Source organism: Eulemur rufifrons, chromosome 29, assembly GCF_041146395.1.
Source record: "Eulemur rufifrons isolate Redbay chromosome 29, OSU_ERuf_1, whole genome shotgun sequence".
NCBI lineage: Eukaryota > Metazoa > Chordata > Mammalia > Primates > Lemuridae > Eulemur > Eulemur rufifrons.
In genome coordinates, this window is record NC_091011.1 from 89,725,681 (window position 1) to 89,752,008 (window position 26,328).

The window sequence follows — 26,328 nt, forward strand, 5'->3', positions numbered from 1 at the left end:
ATTAAGCAATGTATATGGTAGATGTTCTGCTAGTTACAGGTAAAATTGGTTTATACTATGGATTTTTTTTAATGCTATGTACGCTTGGGGTCTCCAGTAAGACATGATAGTGCTTCACAGTATTGAGGTTAAGTTTATGGGTTGTGGAGGGAACTCAATCTTATCTCTTTAGAGTCACACCTCACATTTATTATTTATAAAAGAATTTTTATAGGTCTATGAAAAGCAGATCAGAGAGCTAAGTAATCATTTGAAAGTTGATTGTTCAGAGGATATGTTTATAACAAATTTAGTTAATTAAATTCAAAAATAAAACTTTGAAAGCTTATGAAATGAATCAAGCGACCTCAGCCTACATTTACCTAACGTAATTTCATATATTCAGCCTTTACAATTTAATTCATGGCAAAGACCCCCAAGCATTTTATGGAGAAGCATGTCATTAGAGTTTAACATGTGAAACATCTCATGGTCTGTATGCAATGATTTTTAAAGGTTTTCATTTTTTTTCTTTTTCTCTAGGTTTGGCCAGAGCTACCCGATGTAATTGTGAATGGATCCCTTGACCATGAAACTCAGGTTGAGGTACCATTGTTCATAGATTTTTTTTTGTCCACATTGCCCTAAACATCTGGATATTTACGTGTTTTATCACAATGGATAGGTAACTTACCCTTTAGTTAAGTAGCTCTAACTTGAATGTGCTTGTCCACTGGTAGTTTCTTTGCAGAAAGAGATCTCCCAACAGAGAACTCCACCAAACAGCTAAAATGGAAATGTATGAATCATCAATGAAATCCCCTCACATTTGTGCTTTTAGTGGGCTGTGATTTGTTTGATTCTAATGTTGTTTGAAAAATAATGAACCCAAGTCTAGAATATTTTCACTAGAGGGGTATCCATTATGCACAGACTGGACTTTAATAAATTACCTACACACAAAAGAAAATACAGATCAGTTGGTGGGAGGAATGGCCTTAATCTCAGCCTGGGCACCTACATCCCCTCCACTCTGGAACTCACCTGTCCCTGGATAATGGGTCCTCCTTTGTTTCATTGGGCCAGTCTAGAAAAAGCATTGGCATCACTAAAGTTCAATTGTTTAGACACTGACTGTTAATTTTCCAGGTCCCATGATGACTAAATGTCTAGTTATAAGATAAATCCTTATTTAAAAGAGACTTTAAAGCTAGCTAAGGGTCTTCTAAGAAAATAGAGAATGAAACCAGCCTTCCCCAATCTCTGAGTCCACTGTAAACTCAGTACAGCTGCAGCAGATCTGAGGTGGTATCAGAGACTGGGCTGGGCAGGCACAAATCCCTGCTCATCTCGCCTTTCTGGTGCCGACTCCCCTTCCTGGATGGGCGGAGACCCTACCATGAAAGCATGTGTTACTCTTGCAGCTGTACAGGGCCTACGTTGCTTTCCCTGACTTCTTGCGTAATAGCACAGCTGCGTGGTGGAAGACAGAGATACAAGAGCTCTATGAAAACCCTCGAGAGCCAGAGAAGAGCTTGAAGTTTGACGGATTGTGGATTGTGAGTGCACTCTGGATTGTTTTTCTTTGGAAAGGTCAGCAGTCAAAACACAGGGAGGCCATAGAGAGACTAGCAAAGCAGGGAGATAAAACTGGAGGGATGAAAGGGAGAGATGTCTTTAGAGAATCTAGGTGGTGGGAGAAGCAGAGATTATTGCTGTTCTGCCCAGGGTCGTACTGCCTGGTAGAACCTGGAGCTTGTGGAGGCTGGACGTGTCAGAGCAAGAGGGAAAGGGAGAAATATCCTGGCTTATCTTATCTCCCACCCTATCTCTTGCCAGCACTCCCATTGGCCAGATAGATCTGGAAGCCAAAGATAAGGGAGCCTGAGACCCCTCCTGTGGCACAGGGCAGGACTAGGGGTGGGTGAGGCGTGAAGCTGAGAGCAAGTAGACACTCACCACAGTGCTGGTGCAGACTGCTCTGAGGGAATGACTTAAAAGGCCTGTTCAGATGTTTGTCATACACATCTTTTGGCCGTAACAGTAGGGCTTCCTGAAATGTCTCTGGGACATGTGTCCAAGGGCTCCTCTATTTGTGTTTTTTTCTAGGGATGGGGAAAAAAATCAGCGTCCTGATTTTCTTTCCTACTTACTAGTGGCCTGAAAACCTAAACAAGCTCTGGGCCAGCTCTGAAGAGCTGCTCAGGTCTGGGCCAGGCCGGAAGAAGCCCGTGATTTACCCAGAGACAAACCTATAAGCCCACTGGCAGCCCTGAGGCCTCCTCTGGCCACTCGCACTTTCGGGATAGATAGGCACAGAGTAGACGTATTAGGACACAAATCAACCCAAACACACAAATCAGACAGTGAAAAGATGTGGGTAGAATTGAGGAATGACAGATACTGATAGCTCTGGGGTATTTTTCCCAATGGAGGCAAAGCTATAGCTGGGTAATTCAAAATAATGAATATTTCCTGAAATGCTTGCCTTTGCCTTTAATCTGTCCTATTTAAGATAGGCTAACATACAAAATTTTAACTTTTCTATTGATAATGTAGGCAATGAATATTCTATCAGAAGCCCCTACTTCTTGCATTTAACTAATAAATTCCCCAAAGCATGATTTTATTTCCAGGATTGTTTCTGAGTTATGTACAACTTTTCAGAAACACATCTATGGCAGAAAGTGAGATACTTCTTGTGTTCAGTCTCTGCTGATATCAGAATTAATCCCCACTGTTTGACTAAGGAACATAGGGGAAGATAATAGTAACCACTGCTGCAGATGAAAAGTGAATAATTCATGCCTAGAAAAACAAAGATGTGTTTCTTGTGTGAGGGAGATGAACCAAGAGATTTTCTTAGGTCCTGGATCTAGTACTATCTCAATATCTTTGCTGCTATAAAACAATTCTCATAAATTTAAAAATGCCAAATAAGTTGGAAGGAAGGTAACACTCCTCCTAAGCCAATAAAAATTCTTAAGTCCATTTTTGTCAATGCCAGGAATTAAACAGAGTAAATTATGCCACCAACTGAGGTGAGGTTTCAATACATCACAGTTATCTCCCAGAGTTTAGTGTCTTCCGTAGCAAAGACCGTACTGCCCCTGACATGACGGAATCTTTTTTTGCTAACTCATTTCAGGATATGAATGAGCCATCAAACTTTGTGAACGGATCTGTCAGAGGCTGCAGTGATGAAATTCTTAACAACCCACCCTATATGCCATGTATGTAAAATGGTTACTGTGTCAAATTACTTCCCTGCTCAAAGACCCTGAAAGTTTTCTTCTTACTATTAAACTGAAGCCTAATTTTAGAGATAGAACACACTCTCAAACATGACATAAAATCCCAAATAGAATAACCTTGAATAAATGCAGATAAATAAATTACTAATCAAGCTCAGAAATAATGACATGATGTGGTATGAAAGAAACTAAACAATGCGTAGTATATTTGATTACATTGATAACTATGAACTGATTGCATTTTAAATAAACCTGTACACACACACACACAGAGAGAGAGAGAGAGAGAGAGAGAGATTCTTTTTTCATTCTGATTAGAGAATGAAAATCTAGTTCCTGAACCCTCTCTGCCCGTGTTCATAGACACTTCATCACTTCATGAAGGATGCTCCTTGGTTATACTGTGTTGCAAACAAGAATAGGATGCTGGGATCAAAGGGGTATGACAAAGTTGAATTTTCTCATCTTACAGAAGACCAAGGAAGGAAGTGACTCAGTTCTTAAAAGCAATGTAGTAGTAATTTGTGGGAAAGAATCTAGAATCCAAGTTTCTTGATGTCTATGCCACTGCTACATTGCTCATTGCTCACTAAATCATTCATTCATTCATTATGTTCCCCTTCCTCTCATAATTTAATACACATGGTCCCCAACTTATAATGGTCTGACTTAGGACTTTTCAATTTTACAATGGTGTAAATGCAATATACATTCAGTAGAGACTACACTTCAAGTACCCATATAATCATTCTATTTTTCACTTTTACTATAGTGTTCAATAAATTACATCAAATATTCAACACTTTGTATAAAATAGGCTTTGTGTTAGATGATTTTGCCCAACTGTAGGCTAATGTAAGTGTTCTGAGAACATTTAAAGTAGGCTACGTATATCTAATTCATTTTCAACTTGCAACAGTTTCAACTTATGATGGGTTTATTGGGATGTAACCCCATTATAAATTGTGGAGCATCTGTATTTATGTGTCAGGCAATTGCTGACAAATCAGAAAGATTTAGAGACACTAATACAAAATAGAGTGAAACAAGATTTATTCCCTTGAGAATATTACCATCTAGTGGAAAGAACACTCCTAACAATGAAGGAGTTTATTATGTTGACAAGTGGGCTATGTCAGCATTCTAGCAATTAAGTCAGGTGACAGCAAAAGAAGGGAGCTGCTTTCTCCAGCTCCATACTCTGTCCTTGCCCTTTATTAATTATAAATTCACAGGATGTTGATTTTGTAGACTAAAAATTGGACCTGTTACTAGTAACAAAGTTGTTGATTAAAATAGAGAAATACCAAAATGATGGACATTGCGAGTGAATGTGCAAATCATGTTGTTTAGGAAACAACTCAACCTTTCCCCACAGATTTGGAGTCCTGGGACAGTGGCCTGAGCAACAAGACCCTGTGCATGGAGAGCCAGCAGATCCTGCCAGACGGCTCCTCAGTGCAGCACTACAACGTGCACAGCCTGTACGGGTGGTCCCAGACCAGACCCACATACGAGTGAGTATGTTTTCGTCACTGGCAGCAAGGATAATTTTCCACATTATTTTTGCATTTGTATTGAGCATGTGTTTACACGATACCAGTTAAATGGATGAATGTCAAAATATCAGGCTTGGTTGCCCAAGCAACCACAACACCTCTGAGTGCATCTATCAAGCAAGTTGCTAAATTCACCTATTTAAAGTGAGCAGTTAGGTGGTGTTTGGTATATTCAGAGTTGTGCAGCCATCACTAAAATAAAATTTTGGAACATTTTCAGTGCACCCAAAGGAAAACCTTTACCCATTAGCAGTCATTCCCACCTTGCACCTACCCCCTGAGCCCCGGCCATCACTAATACTTTCTGTCTATACGAATTGTCTTTTCTTGACATCTCATATGAATGGAATCACATACTATGTGTTCTTCTGTGTCTGGCTTCTTTCACTTGACATAATGTTTTCAAGATTTATCTATGTTGTAGCATATATTGGTACTTCATTTCTTTTTGCTAGCGGATAATATTCCATTTTGTGTGTGTGTGTGTGTGTGTGTGTGTGTATAGACACACACACACACACTGTATTTTGTTTATTCATCCATCAGTTAGTGAACATTTAGTTTGTTTCCATTTTGGGGCTATTGTGAATAGTAATGCTATGAACAATGATGTGCAGGATTTTGAGAAGACATATGTTTCCTTTCTCTTGAATATATGTCCAGGAGTGGAACTTCTGAGCCATATAGCAACTGTGTGTTTAATATTTTGAAGAGATGTCAAACTGCTTTCTAAAGAGGCTGTTCATTTTACATTCTCACCAGCAATGGATGAAGGCTATAATTCCTCTACGTCTTTGCCAACACTTGGTGTTCATCTTTTTTATTCTAGATATTCTAATGGGTATGAAGTGATATCTAATTGTTGTTTTGACTTTATTTCTCTAATAACTACTGCTGTTGAGCATCTTTTCATATGCTTCCTGGCCATTTGTATATCTTCTGTGCAGAAAAGTCTATTCAAATCCTTTACTCATCTTTAACAGAGTTATTTGTCTTTTCATTATTAAGTTGTAAGAATTCTTTATACATTCTGAACACAAGTCTGTCGTGATATATTTGATTTGCAAATATTTTCTCTTATTCTGTAGATTATCTTTTCGTTTTCATGATGCCTTTTGAAGCACAATTATTTTTTAATTTTTATGAGGTCCTGTTTATTTATTTACTTACTTAACTTTCCAGCCAAGCTCTCGTTTGCCCCAATTAAAATCACGGCCTTAGCATCTCTGATGTTGCCAGCACATTGCCATTATTTTGGTAGTTCCCTGGAGGTGGAGATTTTTTGTTTTCTTTCTCCCTGTTGAGTTGAGCTCTGAATCAAATCCAATGGCCACAACACCCTCAAAATGGAGATTTTCTAGGGAACTGGAAGTTAAACACAATGCTTACTGTGTTCTGGTGATGGTGCTTTTAACAGAGCTCCAAAGAGGTTAGATCTCTCAATTTGCTGCAAGGCTGCTGGCTTTGGTTACTGTGATGCTGAGCTGGGGATGGGAGAGGTTGGACCAGACCCAAGTTAAAATGCCACAGACTTCACCATTTTGCCCCATTTTTGTAGTTTCTCTTGGATAGATGACTTCCAATTCTTTCTACAGCTGGTTAATTTCTAGAGTTCTAAAATGGTTGATTTATTTGTTTTGCCCATATTTTCATCATTTTAATAGGAGAGCAAGTTCATAGATGTCTTCATTCTACCACTCCAAAAGTTTCCCTGGTTCTAATTTGAACATAATTATTTATTAGTTTTAAGTTAGATTTTTTTTGGACATTCTCTTATAAAAAAAACAATAAAACTTTAGGTACCTATTATGTGCAAGAACCTCCTCTGGGGTCTAAGTGTGACAGTGGTGATTTGGCTACCATTTTCCAGAGTCTCAAAGAAATTTCAGATTGGTTCTTTTAGTTCTCCCTAGGACAGAGTGCGATCTCCATTCATGTGCCCGTTTCTGCTCAGAGTATCTGAGCTTTCTGCCTTCTGTTCCCAGGGCTTGTGAGAATCCCAGACTGCCTGATTTTGGGTTATCTACAGGTGATGGGGCAAGGTGGTGTTCCATGCTCAGGGACCACATGGTCTTCCTTGGTCTTCTTAACAGAAAAGCTTCTTCTCTTCCCCACTTAGTTTACATCTTCATCTCTCAGTTGCTCTTTCACAGCTCTGCTTCCTTCATCCAGCTCAAGGCTTTTCTGACCAGGTGAAACTGATTCCCCAAGGAAACATCCATGTCTATGTACTCAACACACAGATGTTGTATAGCCTCAGACTTAACCTTACCTCCGAAGTATAGGAAGATGAATAAGTCACTGTCTCTGCCCTCAGGGACCTCATTGTCTGTTAAGAAGATTCAAACAGGAGAAGGAAAAGCAGCTAACTCTACTGGGATAATCCAGAAAGACTTCCTAAAAGTGACATTTGAATGCTTGTTAAAAGAAGACTAGACATTTTCTCTTGGCAGAGGAAGGGGTTGCAGGGCAAAGAAAGCAGCACTAAGAAGCCGTGAAAACCTGGCAGAGTTTCTGTCTAAACCGCACCCTTCCCTCATGCCGTCCCCTCCTCCCTCTGCAGGGAACCCCACCTTTCACACATCCAGTCCCCACTTTCCTCTTCAGGGGAGCCTTCTTCCCAAACGACCCTGTGCCACAGAGGCTTATTTCCTCATGAAATATTTTTATCTTCATCCCCTCTGCTGGTATTTTGGCTTAGATTTTAGGCTGCGAAATTTGACGGATGCTTCATAACTCATTAGTGTCACTGACTAGCTAATCTTTTTCATCTTTCAGGCTGGGAAAATCATAGCACTTACTGTTGTCATAAAAATTAAATGATGTCATGAATCTATGAGTACTGGGCATATTGTAAGCATTCAATAAATGTTAGCATTTTTTTTCTTATTTCTTTTCATCAACATTTAAAAATGTTCTGGTCTTTCTCACTCTGACCTATATTCTCTAGCTGTAATTTAATTTCCCTATTTCCCTCATATCCAAGCTGTTTAATTTTTTTACTTCCTATACACCTTTATCGTTCTCGCTTTCCCACTCACACGTGCTGGTCATTCTGACTTTCACTGGTCATTCTCTCTCCTACCCCTTTCTCTCATCTTCACGGACATAACTAATTAATTAGATTTTAAAAAAATGAAACCCACATTCTAGGTGTAAGTATGTCACTAGCCCTGCTCGGAGGTTCATTGGGATTCTTAGCATCGCTTCTAGATAGCAGGTTCTTTCTGGGAAGAAGTTCTCTGACTCAGAGTGGAGCGTCTTTGCCACCCCATGCTCTAGGCTGCAGCTACGCTCTGCAACAAACTTTGTGACTGTCCAACCCCCAATTCACCTCCAATTCACCTCCTTAATTTCCTCCAACCAGAGCTGTGCAGGAGGTGACAGGACAGCGAGGGGTCGTCATCACCCGCTCCACATTCCCATCTTCTGGCCGCTGGGGAGGACACTGGCTGGGAGACAACACAGCTGCCTGGGACCAGCTGGGGAAATCTATCATTGGTGTGTGGGCACATTCCCGGGGACCTCTGCTGGCAGGGAGGGGACTGGAGTGTATGTGATTCAGCAGCACTGGTTGTATCTAGATCGTCCTCTAGATGGAGAGTAAAATCAGTAAGAGTTGAGTTCTCTATGGGCATGGGTTTTAATTTATACCCATCTTTCAATATTGTCGTCATGAATGGCCCAGGGCTTTCTAATGGGATAAGGAAAAGTCAGGCCAGACCTTCCCTCTCCTCCCAAAGTCTTCTTCATCCAACACAGTCATATTTTCTCCTTGCAGGCATGATGGAGTTTAGTCTCTTCGGAATACCATATGTAAGTCATGTCGGGGCCATTACAATTACCCAGTCGGATTTCAGTGTCTGCAACCCACAAAATTCCCACCTCACACTCTCATTCTGCATCTTCTCAGACAGGAGCAGATATCTGTGGGTTCTTCGGAGATGCTGACTATGAGATGTGTGTTCGCTGGATGCAACTGGGGGCGTTTTATCCGTTTTCCAGGAACCACAACAGCATCGGGACAAGGGTGAGGGAGCAGTTCATGCTGCAGGTGTTTTGTACCCTCAAATCATAACTTCTTTTTAACCATCGAGAATATCACACTTAATTCTGGAGAAAAATCATAAAAACCACTATAAGCTTTATTTCTTGGAAAACCTACAGAGTTCAGAACCCCAGAGTTATCAATAATTTTTAAGACTATACTTTTACTTATCTTCTGGAGGATTAGAACCTATGAAGAAAGAAGTTGTTACAGCTCCCCATGGGGCTAAAATAAAAGAAGCTCCATTTACTTTTATGTAAATCTAATATCCATTCAAGATATTCCGAGGTTGCATAGAGACCCACCTCTTTACACGCGTGAAGGATCAAAGCTAGACCTATTCAGGGGACTTAGGAGTCAGTACCAAAGAGGAGAAAGCAGGAAATTCTAGTTTTGTAGGGTGGCAGGGGTGGCGAATAGGATAGGCTGGGAACGAAGGAAGAAATGGCTTGTTACCTACATACTGAAGAAATGCCCGCTGAAGCTTTTCAGATACCACAAGGATAGAGTGAAGAAGAAGTGATCTGTTATGTGCTTCTTTGCCCCTGCAGAGACAGGATCCCGTGGCCTGGAATTCAACCTTTGAGATGTTCTCCAGAAAAGTCCTCCAGACCAGATACACACTGCTGCCCTATCTCTATACTCTGATGCACAAAGCTCACGTGGAGGGCAGCACTGTCGTCCGGCCCCTTCTCCACGAGTGAGTGCGGCCTCTTTCCCCAAGCAGTAGGCCTGGGCATGCCTTGTAAATAATCTGCTGCAGCAGTCATAAGAGTGTGGGTGAATTTTTCACGTTTATTTTTTAAGGTTTACAGATGACATCACGACATGGGATATAGACCGTCAGTTCATGCTGGGCCCTGCCATCCTAATCAGCCCTGTGCTGGAAAGTGTGAGTTTTTCATCATAGATCAGAAACCCTTCAATCATATAATCCAAAATCACAAGAAAAGCATTTAAAAGATCATCTTGTCTTGTCCTGCTTCCTATTTTCAGGCAAGTGCCTTTGTAGAACTTCTAAAGGAGATCTTTTTCTTTTTTCTAGATCTCTATTAATAAAAATTTCACAACACTGATTGATGTCTAATTTTAGATTTTTGTCGCTTTGTGTACCCTTTTACAATTTAATCTTCTTCTTTTGTTTTGGTTTTTTTTTTTTTTTTTGAGATAGAGTCTCACCCTGTTGCCCTGGGTAGAGTGCATGGGCGTCATTGTATCTCACTGCATTGTATCTCACTGCAACCTCAAATTCCTGCGCTCAGGTGATCCTCCTGCCTCCGCCTCCTGAGTGGTAGAGACGGTGTCTCGCTCTTGCTCAGGCTGGTCTCGAACTCCTGAGCTCAAACGATCCTCCTACTTTGGCCTCCCAGAGTGCTACGATTACAGGCATGAGCCCCCATGCCTGGCCCTACAATTTACTTTTTTAAAAAATTATTTTTCTGGATATTTGAGGAAGAAGTTTCCAGGACCCTTCTTAATAAAATCTCTTAAATTCTGGAAATTACTAATAAAATTCCCATTTTTATCTTAATTCTCCAGAAAGTAATTTTAAAAATTAAAATTAGGTCATGTGTGTTAGCTCACTCCAGTAATCCTAGCACTTTGAGAGGCTGAGGCAAGAGCATTGCTTGAGGCCAGGAGTTTGAGACCAGCCTGGGCAGCAGCCAGATCCCATCTCTACAAAAAATTTTTTTAAAAATTAGCCAGGCATGGTGGGACATACCTGTAGTCCCTGCTGCTTGGGAGGCTGAGGCAGGAGGATCGCTTGAGCCAAAGAGTTTGAGGTTGTGGTGAGCTAGGCTGACGCCACTGCACTCCAGCCTAGGAAACAGGGAGACCCTGTCTCAGGAAAAAAAATTAAAATTAAATTATTTCCTTATTGAAATATTCATAATTACATGTTGATTTTATGTTTCAGAATACTTTTGAGGTCCGTGCTTATTTTCCTAAAGCCCGTTGGTATGACTATAGCCTGGTAAGAACTAAAATATTTTGTGAACAACCAGTTTAGTCTATGTAGGCTAGACAAGTGGATAGAGCTTTCTCCTGATTTTCAAGTATATATTTTTTAAGGCAATAATTTCCAATCATTTTAGTCTTGGCAAGGTTTATTTAAATGAAAGTATGCATAAAAGTATAAATAGATGAAAACCTGAGCACCTATATCATCTTCAAGCTCTGCCATACCCCACCCCCACCTGCCTCTCACTTTTTCTGGAGATACAGAGAAAAGACTAGGTTTTCAGAGTCTTAAGCAAAAATGAAAAACCAGAGATTTTCTCTGTAGGTTTGCAGGGTTTTGCTAAATTTCTAACGTGCTTCCTTGGAAAGGGAGGACTTGTAATAAAGCATACTCTTATTTATTCTCTTTATCTGTCATTTTTTGCCTATATTCTCCCTTCTCTCCCTTCTAGGAATCTGGCAACGAATCCACAGGTGAGTGGAGAACGCTGGAGGCTCCCCTCGACCACATCAACCTTCACATCAGGGGAGGCTACATCCTGCCTTGGCAAGAGCCTGCAATGAACACGTACTCCAGGTAAGCAGAGGCCATATTTAACAGCCTCACTACATGGTAATGAGGTGGTCTTGCAGGTGGCTGTCCCACTTTTACCAGGGCTATGGGAGTAATAAACCAAATTGCAGACAGGTTTCATTGATTGGATTCTGTGAGTGCCTTCTGAGTGGGGTCTGGAGGAGGATGAGTTCATGAATCCAGTCTTGGAGAGATCTTTCCTTTGTAGTGCTGTGCCAAACGCAGTGATTTTCCTGGGGGTGGACGCATGTTTCTCTTTCTACACTATTAAAAAAAAATGGGGAATATTAATAGACTCTTTGACTTGTGACAACTACCCAGGAATTTAGTACTCATTCTCAGGTCTACGTTGGTCAACCCAAGGAGATAAATACACACACACACACACACAAATTTGTATGTCTGTGTGTATATATGCATATATATTTGTGCATATATATATCTTATATATATAAAATCATTCACTAAGCAGAACATGTTATGTTGAGAGAAGCACATAAACACAACAATAGCAACTCAATGGGAAAGAAGTTACCTTTCAGTTGTGTGTGTAAAGCATGGTTTCATATAAGAGAGGGCTTTGAGCTAGATCTTGCATAATAAGTAGGATTTGAATGCATGAACACAAGGGAGAGAAGCATTCTGGTAGGATTAAAGAACTGAAGGTGAAAAATGAGTTGGGTTTGGGGAATAGTAAACAATCCTGTTTAACTGGAGCACAGATACGGGAAGGGATAAAATAAATAAAATTCAGACAGAAAAGGATCAGATCACAGAGGATTGCGATTGCCACACTCAGCACTTTGGATTTTATTCTGTAGCAACGTGAAGGCTGAGAGTTCTTTTTTGGGGTGTTTTCCTCTTAAGGAAATAATATTTAATCATATTACTTATAATATGTATATATACAAAGTATGTATCTTTGGTTTTTGAAAGTTTAAGTTAAACCAAATCTTTCATTAAATTTTAAACGTTTTTCCAATAACTTTTAAGTGTCCTAAATTTTATCTCATTTTACCTATTTTTAGAACTTTATGTGCATATTAATATATTACCTTTATTTCTGGATAAGTACCATTTTTAACAAAAGCTGTTCTTCATCTTACAACCTACAATCTAGAGAAAAATAACTCATTTTTTTGTAGTCGTCAACAGTTTATGGGATTGACTGTTGCTTTGGATGACAATGGGGAAGCTGAAGGTCAGATGTTCTGGGATGATGGGCAAAGCATTGGTGAGTATGAACTTTCCATGTTCCTAAATGTCATTCAGAAAAACTGTACCATAGTGGCTTAGCACATAATTAGCATGAACTGGAAACCTATCTCTGTTTCTGCTACTGTCAATAAGACAATGGGGTTTGAAGAATTCTTACAACTTTGCCTGCTCATGTGTATTATACTGTAACTATTATAGATCAGCTATGGTCCCCACCTTTGTAGGTACAGGAACCTGATATTATGGATTTATGATCTGTCTCTGTAAAACTATATCACTCTGGTTTTTTAAAAAAAAGTGGAAATGCAGATATAGAGCTGCTAATTAATTCATTCTCAATGGGCCACACACATGACTTTATTATTTAGGCCAGTCATCCGAACCAGGCATCCTTTTTCTCAGAAGTAGGCCCATTCAGGAGACAATGTAAAACCTAAAAAATTTCTTGATGACTCATAAATAGAGAATTAAGTATTGCCAAAAGGGTACTTATATCAGTGAAATGTTACTTTGTACGTTTTCTTTGCCCAGCAGAGGTAGAATATACTAGTTCTATCTTAGATAAGTGGGATTTGTCATTAAAATCAGAACACCCTCTTCCTCAGACATTTCTATAGAAATTCTAACACATTGTTACCAACTGACTCTCACTGTTCATTACTTATTACTATGGACTGGAACATTCTAATCCTGTAACATGCTACATTTTCTGAAATTATAACTTATTTTTCATTGCTAGTATTTCTAAATGTTTTTTCTCAGTATTCTTCCTTATAACGATAAAATATTCTCATTAAGGGATAAGATATTCTCTTGAAAAAATTTAAAGATAGAAAATTAGAAAAAAACAAGCACTTTTAATATTTTTGCTGTATTACCTTTTGCTTTTATATTCCTTAAGAAAATGTTTACATAGCTGAAAATATACTACATATTTAATTTGTGAATCCTGTTTATTTTTACTTAACATAATGACAGAAATATGTCTAGATGTCATTATATACTCCTTGTAATCATAATTATGATTATCATAATATACTGAGAGGATATACTATAATTTATCTAACTCTTTATAATTAATCTCTATACAGGATGTTTTCATTTTTCATTATTTTGAATAATATCCTCGTGTATTAACCTTTGTTTGCATTTTAGATTATTCTCATAGGGTAGATTCTTAGAAGTAAAATTATTATCTTGCAACCAACTTTAAAAGAGTTGTGATTTATATAAATAAAGTGTATCCATTTTAAGAATACAGTTAAGTTTTGACAAATATCATATATACAGTTGTATAACCATAATCAAGATATAGAATATTTTCATAACCCCCAAAGTTCATTTTATATAGTTGGCCCTTCTGGATTCAATCAACCATGGATTGAAAATGTAATTAGGCCAACAGTGGTTGGATCTGTAGTGAACAGGTACAGGCTTTTTTTCTTGTCATTATTTCCTTAAAAATGCAGTATAACAACTATTTTCATAGCATTTACATTGTCTTAGGTATTATTGTATTAGATATTATAAGTAATCCCGAGGTGATTTAAAGTATAGAGGAGGATATGCATAGGTTACATGCAAATGCAGCACCATTTTCTATCAAGGACTTGCACCTATGTGGAATTTTATATCTGCAGGGGTCCTGTGCCCAAACCCCTGCAGATACCCAGGGGTGACTGCAATGACTGTTCTTCTTTCTAGTCAACTTCCCCCCACTCACAACCATCCTTCTAGGCCCTGGAAACCACTGTTCTGCCTTCTGTCACTATGTATCAGAGTCAGTTTTTCTAGGTTTTATATAAATAGAATCATACAGCGTGTACTCTTTCTGTATTTTTAGCTTCTTTCACTTAGCAAAATGCCTTTTAAATTCACCATGTTGTTGCATGTAAAAGGAGTTAATTACATGCAACAACAAATCATTTCATTTATCAAATGAAATTCCATTTTGTGAATATACCACAATTTGTTTATCCATGTACTTACCAACAAATACTTCAGTTGTCTCATTTCTTGACCATTATGCATAAATATGCCATGATTATTTGAGTGTGAGTCATTTTGTGATCGTATGTTTTCACCTCTCTTGGGTAAAAACCTCAGAGTGGAGTTGCTGGGCTAAGTGCTTGCTCTACCAGAACAGAATAACCATGCAGTAGCCTTCTACACTTTACCTGTGGGATCTATCCTTAGTTTGACCCAGACTCTCTTACATGTGCAACCTTCAGACTCTGACCTCAAGATACCCGCTTCTACTTACCCATCCCTACACTAACCTAGGATGAAATATTTCCTCAACTGCTATTTTTAGTGTTCCTCACAGGGTGATAATTGTCAGTAATTGTCACTGCATGGTATCTTTTCTGACTGTACACAAGATTATTTGCTACACTTGAAGCAGCAAGTAAGTAGTTGTTTATTCTTTTCTTTTCCTTCTGTGCAGATACCTATGAAAACGGAAGCTATTTCTTGGCAAACTTTACAGCAGCTCAGGTAAAACTCTTTTACTGAATTTTATAAATCTTTTCCTGGTTAACTACAGATTAAACATTATCAGTTAATGGCATAAACATAATATCCCACATTTTAATAGGAAGTCCTTTTTGCCTTTACTTTTATAATCCAGATCTGCTGACATTAAAATAAGGAAGAAATAGTCATTATTTTGGTAATTATCCAGTGAGCCATAACTCTATAAAAAGAAACTTGGAATCTATACAATGCTGGGGAAAAATGAGTCCTTAAATGTATAACATTTTTTCCAAAAGATAAATTAAATTTTATCCAAAGATAATGCTGCATCACAGACAACCTCAAAACCTCAGTGGCATGCAACAATGAGAACTTATTTAGCTCATGAGTTTGCAGAGTTCAGATGATCTGCCTGGCCTTGGCTGATCTTGGCTGGCTCACCTACATCAGCAGTCAGCCATGGATCTGTTGAGCTACTTGGATAATCTTGGCTGTACTTACTCACATATCTTGGGGGTCAGATGACTCACAGGTAATCTAAGATGGCCTTATGGAAAGGTCTGAGCATAGCCTTTTAATGATTATGGAAGAGAGCAAAAATAAAGGGGAAATGCCTGAATACTTTTAAAAAATCTCTTGCATCAAGTTGACTAATTTTCCATTAGCAAAGCAAAACCACATGGCCAAGCCTAGAGGCAGAAGAGGGACAGAATGCCTCATCCAGAGAGGGAGGACATTGCAAAATGGCATGGAAAAGTATATGGATAGGGATAAATAATTGGAGACAATAATGTGATCAATGTACCTTGTATGTTAAATGATTCCATGGATAAACTATATAATTATAATTAGAGTATGAGGGGGATCGTTCCATGTCAAACCTGTAATTTGTTCCTCTATACTTGTTAACTTTAAGGAAAAATATGGCACAAATCTATTGTCTCTTTTCTGTAACAGTGTTTCAAATGTTTGAAGATATCTCTGATATATTCCTCCTGTTTTCTCTCCTTAGAATTATACATGACAAGGCTAATTTCACATTTCTTCTGTTTTGTACTTATACTGGTTTCTAGATTTGATTATTCTGGACTCCAGTTAACCTAGATTTCTCTTAAAACACAGAGCCCAGGATTGAGAGCATATTTTAGAGCTACACTATCTGGTATGATAGTCACTAGCCGCATGTGGCTAGTGAACACTCTGAATATGACTAGATTAATTTGAAATAGTCAAAAGCTGAGTTTGAAAAAAGTTTATCAAATATCTCATGAATATTGAACATGTGTCAAATACATGTTAAAATAATATTTTGGATATATTGGGTCAAATAAAATATATTTTGAAATTAATTTTTTCTGTTTTTTTTCTTTTTACTTTTAAAAAATGTGGCTACTAGAAAATTTCAACTCATATATATGGTTTGCATTATATTTTTATAGGACATACAGCATTGATTTCCATATTGCCTACTACCTCTTTTTAGCTAGACTCTATTTTTTTTTTTACTATTGTTACATTGTGTTATTTTTTAAACACATGTGTCAGATATTTGGCACATATAAATCTCATGATCAACTAAGACCTTCAAATTATTTTCATAGGCGTGATTATCAGATCATTCTGCCTCCATCCCGCATTCGCCATTTTGAACCTAAGCACAAGAACTTGTATACTAATTAAATGTGTATATTCTCTATTCTTAATTTAAGGATAGTTAAGTTAAAGACTTTATGTGTTTTTTCCTCTCAAAATATTATTTTTAATGAAGCCATTGATCTGGAAGTTCTGGATATTTCTACTACTAACTAGTTATTCAATTTAGGGAAGGCACCTTGTTTAATGTGTGTCTTTTAAATTATAAAACATTAGATTGCCCCTGAAAAACTGCTACCTCTAAAATTTCATTCATCCATTATTCCAAAGCAGTGATAAATTAATCCCTATTTCTGTGATGTTTGATGGATGCTTCCCTAAGGATAAGTGGCCTGTATTGAAAGAAAGCTCCTAACTTTCCCTGGGGGATAATTATTATCAATGGTGTCCTGCCTGGAAAGCAGCTTGTGGGGGTGGCAGCTGATATGCAGCATTTGCTGATTTCTGTAGTGTAAATATTCCTACCACCTTAGCCAATTATAAGCTATCAGCTGGCTTGCAAAATTCCAGGAAATTTAACAATCAGCTTTCCCCCAATAAAAAGAAATTACCTTTAGTATACCCATTTACTTCAAGTTGTATCCCTTTTCTTGAATTTTCCCTTGATTTTGCCTGTGCAATCAGCCACAAAAGTCTTATTCATTTTTCACAATGGCAATTGAACATGTTTCCTTCTCTTTCTACAGCTGTCATCAGAGTGGAGAAATTTATAGCTTCAATCTACTGCAACTATCTCCTTGATTCATTTCATAGAATCTTCATAATCTTATCTTACATGCCTACCCAGCCTCATTTCTCTGTTTACACAGCACCAGCTACAGTAGCCCTGGCACTCACTCCATGAGTGTGCTTTTGTTTGATGTGTCCCTGTCCCCTCATTCCCTTTCCCATTCATATCACCATTATAACTCCTAACCATCTTTCCAGGACTTCTGAAGTTCCACGTTCTTCCTGGGTCCACCCTTGAGGACCCTATTCCCATAGTATTTTTTCCTTCTCTTCACACCCATAACAAATATTCATTAAGATTTTAATTAAGAGCCTTAATCATGTACCACCTCTTGATTTATCTCATATTATTTTAACCCTTTTATTGATAACAGTTTATGATTTAGATAAGTTCCTATATTTCTTTCCAAGTATCCTTGGTGTAGAGACTATTTGCAGTAATTTGTCTGCCCTGTATTAACTCCTGCGGTACTATGCACGTGGATGCCTGTGGTCCAACTCCAAGTTGTCTATCTGCACAGCCTTGGGCTACTCTCTGCATCGCCAAGAGCTTCAGTTTCCCCATCTGTAAAAGGGATAATGATACCTTCTTTTTAAAATTATTGTAAGGATACTAATAATATAGGTAAAATAACTTTCCTAAAATTGGTATGTGAACCCATTTTTGTCATCAAATTTATTAAAGTAGGTACTCAGGAAGTATGTCTCCACGAAGTGTTTATAGAGTAGAATGATAGTTACCAGAGGCTGGGGGAGGGGAGGGTAGTGAAGAGAGGTTGGTTAATGGGTACAAACCTACACTTAGAGAGCAGGGCTAGGTTCTAGTGCTTGATAGCACAGTAGGGTGACTATAATTAACAATTTATGGTAAATTTCAAAATAACTAGAAGAGAAAATTTGGAATGTTGTGAACAAGAAATGACAAACGTTTGAGGTACTAAATACTCTGATTGATCATTATGCATTGTATGCATGTGTCAGAATATCGTACAGACCCCATAAATATGTACAATTATTATGTATCAATAAAATTTAAAAATAAATGAAATAGCAAACGAATACAACAAAAGTAATTTGAAGTTTTTTAACATTTTAATAACATGGAATATAGTCTATCAACAATGTATTATGTATTTTTTTCTCTTCATAAATTCTTTATAGAACATCCTGCAAATCCAGACCATACACAATGAGTATTTAAGTGACTCAAATCCATTGAAAGTTGGATATATTAAAATCTGGGGTATAAACTCTACTTATGTGACAGAAGTCTATTTCACCTATGACAACCAGCAACTTACGGAGACGAATTTCACGAATGACCCTTATAACCAGGTATGTCTAAAAGGAATATTAGCATAAGTTCATTTTATTATACCGCAAAGTTATCACCAATAATTTTGATAATAGCCAAAATTATTATCATTGTTATATTTATATATTTTAGAAAGGTTATAAATATGTGCAATGGTTATGTTCCTAAAAAGTTGTGAGTGTTGAATTATATCATAAAATGCACCTTAGCGTTCCTCCCAGTGTAGTCCAGGCACCAAGAATCACTGGTTTGATGAGAGGCTCTCCATGTGTTTACAAAAGAAAGTGTGCTATGTTTTAATAGGCTGGGCTCCAGGGTAGCATAACAAAACTTATTTACTTCTGCCACAGAGGCTACAATAAAGGAAAGAGTGGTTTCCTAAAGTTGTTGAAAATCCGCCCCCCCTTCCTGCAGTTATTCATATCCCTGGTCAGATAGATGTATCTTACAGGTTGAAAATTGGCAGTAAACTGTGGTAATCATCAAATGAATAGATCCCACATGCGGTATAAGATAAAGATTAACAAACCACAGTGACATAAATAGCACACCCTACAAGAGGCTGCCAGAACCAACTAAACCAGCATTTTGGAAGATGAAGTACCAATAGAGTTACTAAGGGCAACCACAAGGGGAAAAATATCCCACTTTAGAACATGCAACTAATCATAAATATGGATCCAGTAACCCACGGGATGTTTTAGAAAGGTGAAAATGAATAACTATGTTCCTGTTTGCTAAAAGGTGAACATTGTGCCCTGATGGTATTTAGATTTTAGAAAATGACCCCTCTGAGCAGCCTTTCTGTAGGATCTTCTAGGCATTTACTTTAAAACATTTTTCCTGGACCATTAGGGTCAAAACCACTCTTTACAGGTAATTGCTTCTAGTGAATACTGGTAGAAAATCCTCGAGTATCTTCTTTTTGTAAAACTCTGTAGCATTTCAGATGCCTGTTCCATGCCAGCCACTATCCCAGGTGTTGGGGATGGTGAGAACATTAAGCAAGCACACCAGTAGGAAGATTACCACCCAGTGGCAAAGAAGTTATTTTAATAAACATCGGTTTTAATCACAGTTGTAAATATTTGTGAACAATATGGTTCTGAACAAATGAAGTGGAAAGAAAGAAAATTCCAGCATAGGCATTATGCACACAGAGCATCTCTCCATATTTATCTGACTGGAATCAATGTGACCTGAAAAGGAATGTTTACATCCTATTATTTTCTTGGAAAAAGAATGAATATATCATTTTTGTTAAGTTATAATTTGAGACTTAAACATGATATTTAAGAAGTTCTAAAATACCCACTATATCTTTTCTTTTCTGGCAGACACTAACTATTCAATTGACTGACAAGATTATCAGCCTGGAAAAGCTAACTGAGGTTGTTTGGATTCATGGTGATCCTATAGTTCCTACTCCAGCTATGACAAGTACCTCCCCGATGAGTTCTCATCCTTCTGTGTCTGCTACTCAGGCTACCAGTTCTGAGACTATCACTAGTTTTGCTAGGACAAGTACTACTGCTAGCACTAGTGCTGCTGTTCCTATCACAACCACTCCTTTCCTAACAAGTACTATTGATGTTATAACTAGTACAACTCTTCCTGATATAACTACTTCTTCCCCTACAAGTACTATGACTGCTAGCACTAGTGCTACTGTTCCTATCACAACCACTCCTTTCCCAACAAGTACTATTGTTATAACTAGTACAACTCTTCCTGATATAACTACCCCTTCCCCTACAAGTACTACGACTGCTAGCACTAGTGCTACTGTTCCTATCACAACCACTCCTTTCCCAACAAGTACTATTGTTATAACTAGTACAACTCTTCCTGATATAACTACCCCTTCCCCTACAAGTACTACGACTGCTAGCACTAGTGCTACTGTTCCTATCACAACCACTCCTTTCCCAACAAGTACTATTGTTATAACTAGTACAACTCTTCCTGATATAACTACCCCTTCCCCTACAAGTACTACGACTGCTAGCACTAGTGCTACTGTTCCTATCACAACCACTCCTTTCCCAACAAGTACTATTGTTATAACTAGTACAACTCTTCCTGATATAACTACCCCTTCCCCTACAAGTACTACGACTGCTAGCACTAGTGCTACTGTTCCTATCACAACCACTCCTTTCCCAACAAGTACTATTGACGTTATAACTAGTGCAACTCTTCCTGATACAACTACTCCTTCCCCTACAAGTACTATGACTGCTAGCACTAGTGCTACTGTTCCTATCACAACCACTCCTTTCCCAACAAGTACTATTGACGTTATAACTAGTACAACTCTTCCTGATACAACTACTCCTTCCCCTACAAGTACTATGACTGCTAGCACTAGTGCTACTGTTGCTATCACAACCACTCCTTTCCCAACAAGTACTATTGATGTTATAACTAGTGCAACTTTTCCTGATACAACTACTCCTTCCCCTACAAGTACTACGATTGCTAGCACTAGTGCTACTGTTCCTATCACAACCACTCCTTTCCCAACAAGTACTATTGACGTTATAACTAGTACAACTCTTCCTGATACAACTACTCCTTCCCCTACAAGTACTACGACTGCTAGCACTAGTGCTACTGTTCCTATCACAACCACTCCTTTCCCAACAAGTACTATTGATGTTATAACTAGTACAACTCTTTCTGATATAACTACTCCTTCCCCTACAAGTACTACGACTGCTAGCACTAGTGCTACTGTTCCTATCACAACCACTCCTTTCCCAACAAGTACTATTGATGTTATAACTAGTACAACTCTTCCTGATATAACTGCTCCTTCCCCTACAAGTACTACTACTGCTAGCACTAGTGCTACTGTTCCTATCACAACCACTCCTTTCCCAACAAGTACTATTGACATTATTACTAGTACTACTCTTATTGATACAACTACTCCTTCCCCTACCAGTACCATGACTGCTAGCACTAGTGCTACTGTTCCTATCACAACCACTCCTTTCCCAACAAGTACTATTGACGTTATAACTAGTACAACTCTTCCTGATACAACTGCTCCTTCCCTTACAAGTACTACTACTGATAGCACTAGTGCTACTGTTCCTATCACAACCACTCCTTTCCCAACAAGTACTATTGACATTATTACTAGTACTACTCTTATTGATACAACTACTCCTTCCCCTACCAGTACCATGACTGCTAGCACTAGTGCTACTGTTCCTATCACAACCACTCCTTTCCCAACAAGTACTATTGACGTTATAACTAGTGCAACTCTTCCTGATACAACTACTCCTTCCCCTACAAGTACTATGACTGCTAGCACTAGTGCTACTGTTGCTATCACAACCACTCCTTTCCCAACAAGTACTATTGACGTTATAACTAGTACAACTCTTCCTGATACAATTACTCCTTCCCCTACAAGTACTATGACTGCTAGCACTAGTGCTACTGTTGCTATCACAACCACTCCTTTCCCAACAAGTACTATTGATGTTATAACTAGTGCAACTTTTCCTGATACAACTACTCCTTCCCCTACAAGTACTACGATTGCTAGCACTAGTGCTACTGTTCCTATCACAACCACTCCTTTCCCAACAAGTACTATTGACGTTATAACTAGTACAACTCTTCCTGATACAACTACTCCTTCCCCTACAAGTACTACGACTGCTAGCACTAGTGCTACTGTTCCTATCACAACCACTCCTTTCCCAACAAGTACTATTGATGTTATAACTAGTACAACTCTTCCTGATATAACTACTCCTTCCCCTACAAGTACTACGACTGCTAGCACTAGTGCTACTGTTCCTATCACAACCACTCCTTTCCCAACAAGTACTATTGATGTTATAACTAGTACAACTCTTCCTGATATAACTGCTCCTTCCCCTACAAGTACTACTACTGCTAGCACTAGTGCTACTGTTCCTATCACAACCACTCCTTTCCCAACAAGTACTATTGACATTATTACTAGTACTACTCTTATTGATACAACTACTCCTTCCCCTACCAGTACCATGACTGCTAGCACTAGTGCTACTGTTCCTATCACAACCACTCCTTTCCCAACAAGTACTATTGACGTTATAACTAGTACAACTCTTCCTGATACAACTGCTCCTTCCCTTACAAGTACTACTACTGATAGCACTAGTGCTACTGTTCCTATCACAACCACTCCTTTCCCAACAAGTACTATTGACATTATTACTAGTACTACTCTTATTGATACAACTACTCCTTCCCCTACCAGTACCATGACTGCTAGCACTAGTGCTACTGTTCCTATCACAACCACTCCTTTCCCAACAAGTACTATTGATGTTATAACTAGTACAACTCTTCCTGATACAACCACTCCTTCCCTTACAAGTACTACTACTGATAGCACTAGTGCTGTTTATACGACAGCCATATCTTCTCCTACTGCTAATGATAACACTAGTACTACCACTCCTAACACAACTATGCCTTCCCCTACAAGTATTACTACTGCTAGAACTGTTTCAATCTCTCCTTTCCTGACAAGTATTGCTGATGCTAGCATTGGTACTACTGTTCTTATTACCCCTACTCCTTCCCTAACAAATACTACTGATGTTAGCAATAGTACTACTATTTCTAATATAACTACTCCTTTTCCAACAAATACTACTAATGCCAACACTAGTACTAATGTTTCTTTTGATACTACTAGGAATAGTTTTTCTATTATGACTACTTCTTTATCTGAAATTACTAATGCTATGAACACTACTGTTGTTACGGTGACACTTACTTCTATAAATAATGTTGCTAGCACTAGTAATGATGCTTCTGTGATAAATCCTCTTTCACCTACAATGTCTGGTGGTGAAAGTACTAATGATAGTATTTCTATAATGACTACTTCTTCTGCAAATACTCTTGCTACTAACACTAATAATACTCTGTCGTGACTAATCCTTTTTCTACAAGTATGAGTACTGCTAGCACTGGTAATATTGTTCCTATTGTAACTACTCCTTCTCCAAGTATTGATGCAATTGGCACAAGTAATATTATTCCTGTCATGCCTACTTATTACAAAACTCCTCCCACCATTCCGACTCCTACTCTTACTTCTACTCCTAACTCTACCACTCCTATTTTGAGCATATTTCCAACAAATAATACATTCATTACTGATATAATTACTAATTTTACTACCCTTACTAATGCAAACACCACTAATTTCAACACCCTTGATACAAAAAGTACCACAATAATAGATGCTACTGTTGCGACTACCAGCACCAAAGATAATACCACTAGTCCAGATACAGCAGTTACTTCAACAGACAAATTCACTGCACATACTGAACCTGCTGCAACGGATTTTTAAGCACTTTATCACCAGAAGGTTCAACTGCTACCTCCCTTAGAACTACTAATACTGCAATGTTAACTTCTATAAATCTGGGCCATGGAACCTCTCCCATCATAACAAATTCAACAAGAAACCTCACTACAGACAGTACAGCTACTAGTACTCTTAGCTCCACAGATACTACGTTTTCTGTAGCAACTGCTACAGATACACTACTATCTACTACACAAGACTTTACTTCCTTTCCCCCTACCACTGCAGATGTTCAAAATTCTACCACACACACCACACAGTTCTCTACTCCTCATTCTGCTACTAGCATACCAGCCTTAAGCCACATGACATTAATTCCTACAAATTTTTCTGCTCTGGGCACCATTGACGCTACTGCTACAAGCACTACATCCACTATTATGGATTCAATCACTACAAATATAAACATTAGCACTAGAGGGAATGAAAATGCAATGATAGGAGTCACCACAAGTATTGTGATTACAAAGATTACAAATGCTACTTCTATAGAAACTACCACTCAAGTTATTTCAACTCCATCTCCTGTAGGCACCCTTATTGGTGCCACCACAGATAATATACCTCCAACTGCCCTTACCAAAACATCACCACAGCTCACCCTTCAGATGCCCCTACCAATGCTTTAAATACCACCTCCACAGGCACTGAAGATACTACTACACCAAATACCAACAGTACAAATATTACCAGTATAATACCAGGTGTTAGAGGTATTACGGGTACTCCTACTAAGGACAGTCCAACTACTATTAGTGTTAGTATCACAACTACTGATATGAATGCTTCCTATACTACTCCAGACACAATAATTGGTAGTACGCAAGACTTTGCCACTCCTTCACATACAGACACTACAGTTATTACATCTACTGCTGAAGCTACTAGAAATACCATTACAGCATATACTACCACTATAGCTACACATATTTTCAACACAGAAACTACAACTTCAGTTATTCTGATGCAGACCTTACAAACACTTACATTCCAAGTACCACAGCTATTCCCACTAACAATACTATAAACACTACAGGACATACAGTAAATATTACTGATGCAGATAACTCCAGCAGCGTTACAGGTAACACTATACACATTTCTATTCCCAACATCACAACAGCTTCAGACATGATAACAATGGCTGGTCTAGACACAGAAACTCACCATCTGATAACAGCAAATTCTTTGGGTAATTATTTACCTATTACGGCAACTAGTGCTACCACAGATATTACAAATAGTACCATACATGCTTTAAATACTATCACTCCTGATGGAACAACAATGGGTACTTCTGCTATTGCATCTACTTTTAGTGCCCTAAATTCTACTCTAGTTCCATGATTACTACTCAAGGCAGGATAATTACCTCAGATAGCTCTTTAAGACAACTATGACAGATTAGAATATCAGTTAATAGATATTCTGTCTTATGCTACCTAAGTTTTCACAATTATTAGTGCTCTAGCCACAACAGATATGGCTACTCCAGGCACAATAGATGTTGCAGATATGTTTAGAGATGCATCCATTACAAACTGTGGATACTTATTTTGCAGCAGAATATGTACTACTGTTCTTTAAGTTATAGTTATTCCTGTAGCCCGTCAATTAAACTACAGATAATTTATATGTACTTGCTACAGATGTCACAGGTTATCTTGGTATCTCAAATAAAATCATGTTAGGCCCGTAAATACTATTTCCTTAGATGTAGTTATTGAAATAGCCCAACTTGTTTCTTAGGTTATAGGATATAGTACCCATACTTGAGAGCACTGGCGATACTCCTGGCATTCCAGTGACCTCTATAACAACAGGTATTACAGTAGAGGATTTAATTAGTAATGCTAAAAGTTGCACTTTATTTTCCTGTGGACTTTTCTAAATACTATGGCTACCAATATAGTCATTTGCTATTTACACAAACTAAAAGTATTATTGCTCCTGAAGAGATCCTAGCTCTAGCTACAGATATAGATTTTTCTACCATTGGAGATCTTGTATATACCTTGACTTCAGGCACTGAAATAACTAAATTAGAAATATTACATGTTAGTTTTACTATCATAGGAAGTAAAAATATGATTATAGATGTTAAAAGCATAAGTTCCAAAACTTTGCAACCATCATTTCCATAGGGAATACGAATATTCTTACT

General features: G+C 38.2%; 1 protein-coding gene across 1 annotated transcript in view; it reads left to right on the top strand.

The window, feature by feature from the left end:
- Positions 1-25,511, top strand: part of MGAM2 (maltase-glucoamylase 2 (putative)) — a 79,100-nt gene extending 53,589 nt beyond the window's left edge. The window contains exons 34-53 of the mRNA XM_069462618.1: positions 523-585; positions 1,404-1,538; positions 3,128-3,212; positions 4,612-4,750; positions 8,160-8,293; positions 8,574-8,608; positions 8,706-8,822; positions 9,392-9,540; positions 9,648-9,732; positions 10,759-10,815; positions 11,255-11,379; positions 12,522-12,610; positions 15,041-15,090; positions 18,613-18,786; positions 20,104-20,276; positions 20,631-21,646; positions 23,450-23,671; positions 23,752-24,117; positions 24,414-24,512; positions 25,213-25,511. Coding sequence (XP_069318719.1) covers positions 523-585; positions 1,404-1,538; positions 3,128-3,212; positions 4,612-4,750; positions 8,160-8,293; positions 8,574-8,608; positions 8,706-8,822; positions 9,392-9,540; positions 9,648-9,732; positions 10,759-10,815; positions 11,255-11,379; positions 12,522-12,610; positions 15,041-15,090; positions 18,613-18,786; positions 20,104-20,276; positions 20,631-21,646; positions 23,450-23,671; positions 23,752-24,117; positions 24,414-24,512; positions 25,213-25,511 — 3,612 coding nt within the window. The remainder of the gene's footprint in view (positions 1-522; positions 586-1,403; positions 1,539-3,127; positions 3,213-4,611; positions 4,751-8,159; positions 8,294-8,573; positions 8,609-8,705; positions 8,823-9,391; positions 9,541-9,647; positions 9,733-10,758; positions 10,816-11,254; positions 11,380-12,521; positions 12,611-15,040; positions 15,091-18,612; positions 18,787-20,103; positions 20,277-20,630; positions 21,647-23,449; positions 23,672-23,751; positions 24,118-24,413; positions 24,513-25,212) is intronic.
- Positions 25,512-26,328: the final 817 nt, after the last annotated feature.